This window comes from Brienomyrus brachyistius, chromosome 15 (assembly GCF_023856365.1).
Source record: "Brienomyrus brachyistius isolate T26 chromosome 15, BBRACH_0.4, whole genome shotgun sequence".
NCBI lineage: Eukaryota > Metazoa > Chordata > Actinopteri > Osteoglossiformes > Mormyridae > Brienomyrus > Brienomyrus brachyistius.
Window position 1 is genome coordinate 896760 of NC_064547.1, and position 12013 is coordinate 908772.

The 12013-nt window shown below is 40.5% G+C and overlaps 1 protein-coding gene and 1 long non-coding RNA gene across 5 annotated transcripts in view; one reads left to right on the forward strand and one right to left on the reverse strand.

The window, feature by feature from the left end:
• Positions 1-794, forward strand: part of il12rb1 (interleukin 12 receptor subunit beta 1) — a 33498-nt gene extending 32704 nt beyond the window's left edge. For all 4 annotated transcript variants that reach the window (XM_048976356.1, XM_048976355.1, XM_048976353.1 and 1 more), the window contains 2 exons: positions 244-322; positions 406-794. In XM_048976356.1, the coding sequence (XP_048832313.1) occupies positions 244-322; positions 406-747 (421 nt within the window). In that variant the 3' untranslated portion in view covers positions 748-794. The remainder of the gene's footprint in view (positions 1-243; positions 323-405) is intronic.
• Positions 795-9049: 8255 nt separating this feature from the next.
• LOC125709276 (uncharacterized) lies at positions 9050-10656 on the reverse strand. Its single transcript, XR_007382670.1, has 3 exons — positions 10511-10656; positions 10030-10394; positions 9050-9818 (listed from the first exon to the last, which is right to left on the reverse strand). It is a non-coding gene; the product is annotated as an uncharacterized LOC125709276 (long non-coding RNA).
• Positions 10657-12013: the final 1357 nt, after the last annotated feature.

The window sequence follows — 12013 nt, forward strand, 5'->3', positions numbered from 1 at the left end:
ATATAGGCCTACTCTTAATGGAAAAATGCCGCGATTGGGTAATACACTGCAGGATTACTCCCCCTGCTTTGTTTGCATAAAAGTGATTGTCATATTAAAGGGGAAGTTTTTTTCCTGTTGCTACAGATAACTATCTGAGTTGCACGCCTTGTCATTAATCTTATAAGAGGAAAAAGGTTTTTCTTATCCTACGATATACTACACTGAGTGCCGGTTTGCTGGAAATGTTCTAATGTTTTACAGTATCTCCGACAAGCTGCTCCCTGCTGTTCCCAGTCCCGTAATCCCAGAAACGCCCGCCTGCCGATCAGAGAACCATAACGTGAGATCTGCTGCTTCTGATCATCTCCGTAATGTTTATGAGAAGCGAAGGCAGCGTGACCTTAGCGCATATCGGTGTTACAGGAGGTGTACCCCGTCGGGGAGGAGGTGGATAGCCTCATCCTCCAGCTTGACGCATCCAGTGACGGCGGAGGGTGCGAGTCCCAGCAGCTGGAGATGGAGGTTTGCGGGACACCTTCGTATGAGCAGGATGACGGCGAGAGCCGGAGCGACTCGGAAGAGCCCGATGAGTCCAGTTTGGCTCTGAACCCTCATTATAAGAAGCAGATACTTAGCGGTCCGGCTCAGCTCACCCACCAGCAGAACAGATGTGACGCGATACCAGCGTACAAAAACGGACTGGTCCTAGAGATGAGGAAGAATGCACCAGAGGAGCCAACGGAGTCGTGGCTAGCACTGGGATAGTGTCAAGCCTGCTAATGCAATACTAATAAAGGAATTATGCAAAGGGACGCGTGTTCGATGTTTACACAACACAGCTTTATTTTATTTTATTATTGACCTCCGGTAACATACAGCACAAAGGTAATTTCTAAACATTTTATTTAATATAAGGGACTTGAGCATCTGTGGATTACGGTTGTTTGTTATACGCAAGGCTACCAGTAATAACAATATTTACTATACTAAATACAGCTGTTTCTCTTGCAAATGTTCATATCTACATGTTTTACTAAATAAGATGCCTCATTGCCCATCTAGCTAAAAAAGGAGGAGCGTATAGAGTGACATTAGGCCTACTGCTTCTAGCAATAAAACACTTTCTGTTTGATTTTAAAATTAGGTCAAGTGACACGTAGCAGAAACTTCAACCACAACATAACAGCATAATGTGTTATGTTTCAGCCACTTGTGATTCTTTTCATCGTTTCCTATCTCTTACCCCTATCGCGTTTCCTCTCAAATGGTGTAGAACCAAAAATTGTCAGCGTTTTCATTTTCTGTCTTGCAGAACCCGCGAATATTGAGTCTTGTATTATAATGAATACTACTGTATTATTATTATCATTGTTGTTGTTGTGAGGAAATTGTGTTAAAAAAAACTAAGAGGAGCCAGTCTGTTTATAGTAATTATCAGTTATACCGAATGCAATGGGCTGCCCCCCCATCCTGGTTTGTTCCCTGCCTTGAGCCCATTGCTTCCGCGATAGGCTCCCTGCAACCCAGTAGGATAAGTCTTTAATTAAACATTAACTAATCATTTACAAAACCACAGTAAGACATTTATAAGCGTGTAGTTAAGAGCTAGCTAATCATTTGCAAAACATTAATAAATTATTAAAAGGGAAATTATTGAAAATACCATAAACCAATCATTACTAAATAAGTTAATGATGAACAAAACATTTACAAATTCTTAATAAGACATTTATAAGCAACAAGCACGTAGTTTTTGGCTACGTGCCAAAGTTATTTACAACACCTTAATAAACATTTATAAATGCTTAAAAGGGAAAATTATCATAAACCATGCAATCATGGTAACACGTTACTTAAAGCTGTTATCAATAACGCATTATAGATACAACAAACAACAACAAATTTATTTTTATATAGCGCATTATCACAACATTACATTGTCTCAAAGCGCTTTACAGTATCCTCACCCAAAGCCCCCAGTGAGTAAGCCATAGGCAAGTGGCAAGGAAAAACTCCCTAGAAGGAAGAAACCTTGAGAGGGACCAGACTCAAAGGGGAAGCCCATCCTCCAGGGGCCGGCAGGGATAGTCAAATAGAGAGAGGAGAGCAAGGAAGATAAGCCAATGCCGAAGCCGAGTCTTCTTCCAATTGCCAGGCAACCAGAGGTAAGGCAGCGGGTCATACATGGAAGATCAGAACGGCGAGCTGGATGCAGGGACGTCACTGGTGGTGGTCGGGTGTGCTGGATATCTTGATAGATTGAGGTCTCCAGGCATCACCCCCCAGGAGGAGTAGGGGAAATAAAATGTACAATTAGGCATAGTAGAGGAGGCTATTGGCAGTGCTAAAAGCTAGGTGAGTACAATATGAAGTGCAATCTGCAAGCTCCGGCAGATATGGCTATGGCAGCATCAGTAGGAGGGAGAGGCAAGTGGGAATGCCGGCATGGGGAGTCCCTGAAATGTCAGCACTCCAGTTCCACAAGAGATTGCAAAGCTAGAGTGACAGCACTGACAATCCAGTTCATCCAAAGCCAATGGCACCGATCCCCACCCAGCTCTACACCTCACATTACAGGTCTGACTGGGAGTGAAGAGTTAGCTAGGGCTAGAACTAGTGTCCCTATACGCTAAACTAAACAGGTGTGTTTTTAGTCTGGACTTGAATATTGAGAGTGAACCTCATACCTTCATAATGTCATGTTATTTTTCTGATGGTAAAACGTGCAGTGAAAATCTAGCCCAGGCTAACGCTAGTGTTTCATAGCTATGCGACCCAGTGGCCTGTACTACGAAGGGGGTTTAACCAAATCAGATTTAACCTGGAGTTAATGTGCGAACGCTGGGTTGACAAAATCGGGTCGTCTCAGTCGGCGCTAATCAGTACTAAGACGCCAGTTAAGAAGTTGATTTGTTAAATCTATGTTAACTGCATTGGAGTTTGTGCGCGTTCACATAAATGGAGCACGTTCGGCAGCGCAAGTCACTGTTTGACTTATGGTGCGATCTCCATATTTCACAGAGGAAGACTGCATACTAATTATGCAGGGATATGAGAAGTTTAAATCAACGCTGCAAAGAAAGTCCAATACCACTGCAGCCAAGAAAAGCAGCCAGACTTGTTAGCAACGTGTTGCCTACCGAGTAAATGCATAAGTACATTTTCATGGTTAAAAAATGTGGTCTAAAATATGTCACAACCGAGTATTAGACTATGAAATGTTGTCAGAAAAGAATTGAAATACTGTTAATAAATACAAAGGCTCACAGATGCGACACAATTCAGAAGTTACCTACTATTTGCTGTTAAGTAATGTAATGCTCCCTAAAGTTCCATTACTGTGATGTTACTCATAATGTAAACCTATGTTAACAATAACTTAACTGATCCGATTTCGAATGCAACAGTAATGGGAAGCGTACGTGGCAGCAAGTCAAGATGAAATATAAAATCATGTCAAGTGGTAGGGCTATGTATTTATATTTATACTCATTATGAAGAATTTGTTGTGTCTAGCCCCCGCTTAATGGTGTGTTTCTATGTTTTACAGCTAATAAGAAAAGGTGTCTGTTCATATTACACTTAATAGAAGGTGAGCCATTGTTTAATAAACAAATCATTTACAACAGGACAAAACAGAAGCATATGTGTAGTGGAAAAAACGAATAGGAACCTGTCACCACGGTTAAGTTAGGCTCATATCCATATTCAGTTTTCTAGTTTTAATAACTTTTAACGGAAGTAAGGTGGGGCGTTTTTTAATGACAGAATTGTGATGTCCAGTACACAGACATTGATGCACACTGATTATTTTTGCGCCTCAAATCATTTCGTGATTTGTGCCAGATTGGGTTATTATAGGTAACATTATAGGTTCTTTCAGCTGTGATGACACGGTGGTTTAGCATTTTGGGCTCATGGCGACTGTTGCACACCCTTTTGTTTCCCAGATTGCTTTATGTACGAATTTTAATACATTTTTGATTGTTTGAATGTATCCGTATAATGTGCAATGGGACAATACATGAATGGGTTAAAACTAGACAAGACGGGCACATCTAGTGAAGTGTGCTTTGATCAGTGGACAACAGGGAACAATGCACACCTCTTGGGTTTTCAGAACAACTTTCTCTCTAACAGCTATTAATTAATACATTGTACGCAGATTATATGCCATTGCTCCATTTCGTACATATTGACAGAGAGAGCCCCTCACGATTCGCGCGCCAATGTCGTATGGATTATCCAGGTACGCCGGCATTGTCTTCGGAGAAATTGTAGTAGGAGGGGCGGTGCTCATATAGGGCTGCCTTACGCGGAAACGTTGACTTAACCAAGAACAAAAACTGCTCGTAGCAGTTTTGAGAGTTAGCGTAAATTGCCATAGCAACACGTCTCGACACCTTTCGTAGTACGGGTTAATCGCGAAGTTACACCACACGTCATCAAGTTATTCGCAAAGTTACCCCGATAAGCCAGTTACCCCGCTTCGTAGTACAGGCCACTGGTGACTTATTCATGATTTATTATGCATACGATCAGTACAGCTGCAGCTCTTGTTAGCAGTGAGACATCGGTGTTTGTGCCTTTAAAGTGTGGATATTTGTTTCCTGGAAAAGCCTTTTTATTTTGGCAACTTAAATAAGTGCAGATACAGGGAATAAAAGACCCGAGTTTGTATTGGAGAGTGATTTCACCGGCCAGAGCTACGGACGAGCCTTCTTAGCATTTAGCCAGTCGGATTGCAGCAGAGACGCCAGCTCTCACGCGTCTGGCATGAGGCTCAGTCGCTCATCCAAGAAATCTTACGGTAAATCTATAAATGGTGTGTAAAACATTGACCTGTGATGATGTGATGAATTGTTTACACTTTAGATTGAGGTTTGTAAATGACTTGTATACATTTATAGGTCATCTATTAATAAAGCATATAGCACCTTCTCTTCATGCATTATAGTGTCGATTAAATTACTTCAAAAACTCCAACGAAGCTGTCATCAATAATGCACTATAGATGTCAATAACGTGAACCTTACCTTATCTTACTTATAATGCATCGTGAAGGTATCTATAGTGTGTTATTTTAACACGGCTTTAAGTAAAGCGTTATCATGATTGGTTTATGATAATTTCCCCTTTGAATCATTTGTAAATGTTTTAAGGTTTCATACATCATTAGTTAACCCTTAACTGCATGCTTATAAATGTATTATTAAGAGTTTGTAAATGATTTGTTCATCATTAACTACAGGCTTCTAAATGTTGTATCGAGGTGTTGTAAATGATTACTTAATGATTAACTAAAGGCTTATATTGTCATGCCCGGCTCGTAAAATCCTCGTGTGTGCCACGCCCCCCTGATTATCCACGTGTGCTTCCCTGACTATCTGAGTCCATGTCTTGCCCGGGTTCCTGGTCTGTCATTGATGTTAGTCTGCGTCAGATGTTTCCTGCACCCCGTTGCCCAAATAAATCCCCGTTTTCCCGTCTTTTGCCTGCTTTCTGCCCGCATCGCCGGCCCGGGCGCATTACCCGCGCTCCCGGAACCTGACATATATATGTGGTATAGCTTAATTTAACATAATTTAAGTGTTGCCTATAATTCACTCACATATTGAACTACTTCCATTCAGAAGTTTAATAAATTCACTCTGTAACATTTGAGCAATATACACTAAATCCACATGTATATAACGATTTCATTAATAACATTTAAAATGGCTGCCATCATTACAAAGCATGTGTCTGATCCTGCAGGCAGGCATTTCTCCTTAACTGCAGGTTCATGCTTAAGGAAGTAGAATAAAATGTATGTCCTTCTTCTAGAGTTAAAAGCCTTTATGCCCATGTTACTCTGTTCAGGAATGATTTGTTGTTTAAGAATACATCATTTCTCATCAGCTCCACTGCGTGTATATATGTGTATGAGTTTACACGTTCCCCATGTTTCAGTCAAAAACATGGTGCTTCTGAACAGCCTGTAGTGTGTGAATATGTGTGTGTGTAGCATGTGATGGACTAGTATCTCATCTAGAGTGTATTATTTTTGGTGATACTTGTTGTAAATGATACTTGTGATTCACGCTGTTAAAAATACTATTTATGCTCAAAATACTGAGTACGAATACTGGTTTTAAGAGGTCTGGTATTACAATTAATAAAAGTTGTGAGGTGCGGTGAGTGGGCCTAAAGCTGGGAGCTGCAGCACCTTTCTGCCCAATATGGGCTCACACTCATAATGGAACCTGCAGTATTCACCATCACCCCTGACACACTTCGCTCAGACCGCTGGCACCTTTATAAGGGTTTGCTTACTTCCACTTAAATATGAAACCTGTTTCACAAAAGAAGTAAATTTCCACTTCATCAGTCTAAGAATATCAATAAATATGTAATCTATATGAGCCATCAACCATACATTTTCCAGTTACAAGTTCAAAGAGCTGCTGTTGTAGGCATACTCTATATTCAAGGGCGTCCTAGGGCTCTCTTTGCACACAGGAAACAGAACAGCATGAAAAAAATGTTGAGGATGATGTATTATCATATAAATGTACGAACACAATTACATGTGAATAAGCATAAGTTTGACTGGTAATGAAGGTGGAGTATGGAAGGTGTAGTTTGGCATCGGGTCCAGATCGGTTTTCGGCTGAGGAAAGGATGAGCTCGTGTGGCAAATAAGAAGGCATGAACACATCATCTACAGGAGTCCCACTCCTCCATCGGAGCCTTCAGAGGTGAAGTTGGCATAGGATGAGGTGGCAGCGAGTGTGTCCTCGTTTGCTGGCATCACCTGACCATCTGCCACAGGGCCGAAAACGAAATAATGATGTTGATATCCCAAGACATGAAAACAAACCATCTCATGGATCTGGCTGAGCACGAGTAATTTCTATCATCTTTCTCACATTCCATCACAGTTACCTCATACCCACACAAATAATCACTTTCATCACCCTCATCTACCCACAATGCTGTCTGCTGATGATTTTGCCGATTTCTTCCATGAAAGGGTGGCAGCTATTGGCAGCTGGTTCTCTGCAGCCAAACTCTCATACAAACCTCCTCTGCACATAGTCCATCACTCCCTTCATTAACGCCTCACAACCTCCAGTGTCTCTGATCTTCTCACCAACAGACTCACTATCTGTCTTCAAAGATTAGCCCTTGGGTCCCACTCTACAGACAAACCCCTCTAGATCTCATTATCCCATCGATGCCTTCTACTCTGCCAGTGACATCTAGCCTTGCCTTCCCTTCCAATGATGTCACAGTCTCTGCTGAGATCTCTGTGTGTCTTACTTTCATCACACACTGCATGAGAGACCATCACCTCCAGTTGAATGTCTAAGACTAAACTTCTTGTCTTCTCTGGTAGCCTTACCATCTACCATAGCATCACTATACAACCTGGATCATCAACAGTGTCTCCAGTATGGTTTGCTAGGACCCTGGGGGAAGACCAGGTATCCTTTGCTGACCACTTAGCAGGCCTTATTTATCTGAGTATGCATGCGGTAGGCATGCTTAGTTCATGCACTGTCTTAGAACTTATCTTACTGTAACTCTTAACTGCAGATGCAAATTTCCTCCCTCTCTCTCTCTCTCTCTCTCTCTCTATATATATATATATATATATATATATATATATATATATATATATATATATATCTGTCTGTCTGTCTGTGTGTGTGTGTGTAAAATGTGGCAGCAGACCTAGTTACCCAAAAGATGTCATATCCTTTGTCTCTCCAATTGTCTTTTGATTTGGATAGTTGTCTTAGGTTCTTATTGCATTTGAAAGGTGTCGGATATCTCTTACTCTGATACTCAGAGCAGTGATCAGATGATCAGCCTAGCTGCACATAAGCCTGGATGGCTCCTAACATCTGTATGTTTGAAACGTGATATCTGCATCATATGTGCCTCACTTAGGATAAAAGCGTCTGCTAACTGTGAAATGTGAAGGTAATGAACCTTAGAGTGTCTATTAAAGAGCGGAATTTGACATCCAAGGAGCCACTGGTGCTGGGGCTAATTTCACAGGTAGCAACTGGTACCCTTGATGTTCTGTTGAGATGGTCTTGGAAAAAGAAGATCAGTAAGGAGTAGTAAGGAGAGGAAACTACAGTACACTGCAACAGAGGATGACTGAAGCTGAATATCAGTGTTGCAAGAAGTGTTTTTGTCTCTTTCAAGGACATTAGGAGGTCAGGCTAGGTGGTTTTTCTTGATGATAAACTACTGTAGACAGGAGAAGGTCCTGGATGGGATGCCGGTAGAAACACGTTGTAAGACAGACACTTTGTAATGTGGGCAGAAATGCTACCTGTCCCACCGAAAGTGAAACAAAACAGCTGGAGTAGTGAGTAAAGAGAAGGGACTCTCAGTGCTGGGAAATGCTGTCAAACCACATAATTTCATTCATGCTCTTTTCCTTTCAGTATTTGTCACTGCCTCTGTACCTTCAATTAAGCAATAATATCTTTTTCATACTATAGAACTTTGGTGTACAGCTGAATTGGGGAGACTACGCTTCGCCACAGGCCCATAGGAGTGGCAACAAAGTGGAATCCAAAAAGGCCAAGCGTGCTCTCAATAAGGCAGTCAAGCCGCGAAACACAAATACAGGGACAAACTAGTATTTTGTCATGACACCACCAGCACAAAAATAAATTGGTAAAACAGTGGGGTTAGGTCTTTGACATCGTAACAAACCGAAGCGAAACGAGAACAAGTCACAAACTGCACACTGACGCAAGGAATGGGTTCATTTGCAAGAGTCCACAAGATGGCGCCTTCAGCTCATCAAAGAAGCCAAAGACGGCTAAGGTGTGTTTATGAACGAACCGAAAGTGAAGTAAATAAAACGTTTTACATGCTGCAAAAGCCCTTACTCGTTCAAATCAAACCATAGTCTAATGGACTCGATCATTTGCTGTAGTTAAAAACGACGCAATTACATGCTGTTGAAATGTCTACACGTTACTACGCACTACAGCACCGCAACACCACACCTTTCTCCTTCATAATTTTGTACAGAAGGACGTTTTTTGAAAAGGTGTTCTATAATAAACTAAATTTGAAAACTTTAATCAAAACGTTGAATAGTAAATCAGCAGGTAGAATTCTTTCCTGGGTTTTACAGTCATTTATTGACGCTCGATAGTTGTGCCAATAATATTACTATAAGGCAGTTTCAGATTTTAAAAAGTGAAACTCTTTTTTTGTAGTCCTGTAAATCCAGTATGACAAAGAAACACTTAAAAAACCAGCATATTAAATGACATGGAAATACGCTGGCATGTGCAAAAACACAGAGGAGGCCTCTTCAATAGTTCCTTAAAAATGACAGATTGCTGAGTGTTTCGGGAGCGAAAGCAAAACTTAAAAACATTCATTTGGCACGTTCTCTTTACCGATCTACAAAAAGGATATAATAAACATATATAATAATACTTATATATTCCGGCGACCCAGTACTGGATAAGTGATCAGAAGTGGGGTTTAAGATAAGATAAGATAAGACGAGATAAGATAAGATAAGATAAGACAAGATAAGACAAGATAAGACAAGACGACGAAGGGAAATTTCGGAGATGATCTACAACCACTTTTCCCCAAGAAATGGCAAAATGCAGTGTTGTATTCTTTTTTAAAAACCTGGTGTAAATATATGTTCAGCTACAAACATATAATTATGTCACACCTATAAAGTGTCAGGAACAACGTAGTCGTCTTCGATGTTGTATTCACATCGGAAAGATGGATCATTGCTGTAAACTGCTTCATCTGCGGGATCACAGTTCATGTAAGGATCGTCATCACGCCCACTGCAAAGATAAATAATGATAATGTTTTCTAACAAATAATTTTAAAGGTATTATTGGAAAATTTAAAAAGACAAGTTACTCAGTTTAGTGACCCATATAAATACGATTTCCAGGAAGCCCAGGATGAAAAAGTGTTTACTGAAGGTGACAGACGTTAACCAACGTAAATACATAAAATGCAAAGTCAATATTTGTGTAAAAATGCACATACCTTGGCATTATAGAAGCGACTGGATTATATTGCCTTTTGGGAGAAACGTCTTGAAATCCTCTGTGGACGTTTTCATAGATGGGATTTTGTACAGTAGATAGAGTGACCAGAGCCGGAGCGGCAATGTAATGTGGGTCGGGGGTTTGCTGAGACGCTCCATCCGTTTTAGGGAGTTGTTCTGAGCGTGAAATGTGTTTGATTATACGATGGATAATATATCCCACCAATGGAACTAAAACTACAAATACTAGTAGAAGCAGACTCACTATCAGTACAACAGTTGGATTATCTGGCTCCTGTCGTTTGCCTTGGTCAACAGTAACACTTGTCAGTCCACTGAAACTTGTACTGCTTTCCGCCATCATCTGTTAAGAAATTGCAAGAGATTAAAGCAAAACTCCCAACTTCTGTTTTTGTGTATCGGCCTGCATTTAGATCCAACAACAACACAGAAAAAGTATTAATAAAAACAGCATCTTACCTGCGATTCGAGACAAATTCAAGGCAAACCTTTTGTATTTTAGGATTAAAGTCAGAGAGGATCGTACATGGATTAGGCTACATCTAAAATCCAACCACTATACTGAGTCAACTTCTTGGGTTCCTCTTTATAAGTGTGTGGTAACAGAAGTCCTACAAATGAGGAAGAAGACAGTTAAGAAGACTGTTCCTGTAAAGTTTTACATCACATTTTAATATGACAAAGAGCAGTTTGAGTTGATAGCAGTGCAGCACACACATGAATTCATGTACTTCACTTACATTGTCTTGCCATTATACTATTAATACTATTAAGAAGTAGAGAGCTGCAACCCTGCTCAGAATGGATGGATAAATGAAAAGTCGATGCATTCATATCCCAGTAAGTCAAGTCAAGTCGGTCTTTAATGTCATTTTAACCATAAACACTTACAGTAAACTACACATTTAAAAACAGAACAGCATTTCTCTCAGACCAAGGTGCTATGTCAATGAGCACAAGACTAAGACATAACCTGACAACACAGAGTGCATTATGCACAAACATTGCAGGACAACTGACACCGACGAATACAAACCCACTACTGAAAAGGTGCAGTTTGGTTGTGCAATAATGAGGTAGCGATGAGGTAAATAGTGAGTGTAAACATTTTTACCTGGAGAGACCATAGAAGAAACACGGGCAGAAAACACTCGTTATTCACGGAGGTAATAAACAGTAATAATAAATAGTTGTTTACAATAAGTTGTGTTAATGAGTTTGTGTGTGTCTGTGTGTGTGTGTGTGTGTGTGTGTGTGCATGTTGTGTGTGGTATCAGATCAGTCCCTGAGAGTTCAATAGTCTGACAGCATGGGGGAAGAAACTGTCTCTGGGTCTGGTTGTGAGGGCCTGAATGCTCCAGTACTTTTTTCCAGATGCGAAGAGGGTGAAAAGATAATGTGAGGCGTGGGTGGGATCGTCCAAAATGTTGGTGGCTTTGTGGATGCAGTGTAAGATGTTAATTGTTTGTGATGGAGGGGAGAGAGACTCCAGCGATCTTATCATCTGTCCATGCTATCCGCCATAGGGTCTTGCAATCTGAGGCGACGCAGTTCCCAAAGCATTAAATCTTCTTTCAAATTATATCTGTAGATAAAGGTGATGTAATTGCATCATCTATGCAAAAACAAGAAATAAATTCACTTATTTATTATTAACTAAGACGCTAATTTCCATTGAGGAAAACGTTAGGACACCTTCACATTCATCTCTATGTAAAATTCCTAGAATTAGATTCAGGTGCAGCATATCAGGTGAAAATGATTAGAACATTGTTACAGAGTTTTTTTGGTGGAGCCTGTCTTATTTAAACCATGGAACTTTAGTTTGGTTTGCTCTTGATTGTTGAAGTGAGCGGTATCATCATGGTGAGATCCAAAGAGCTCTCTGAGGCCTTCAGAAAGAAGCTTATAGATGCATCAGAGTCAAGGAAGGATATAAAAAAGATCTCAAGAGAGTTTGAA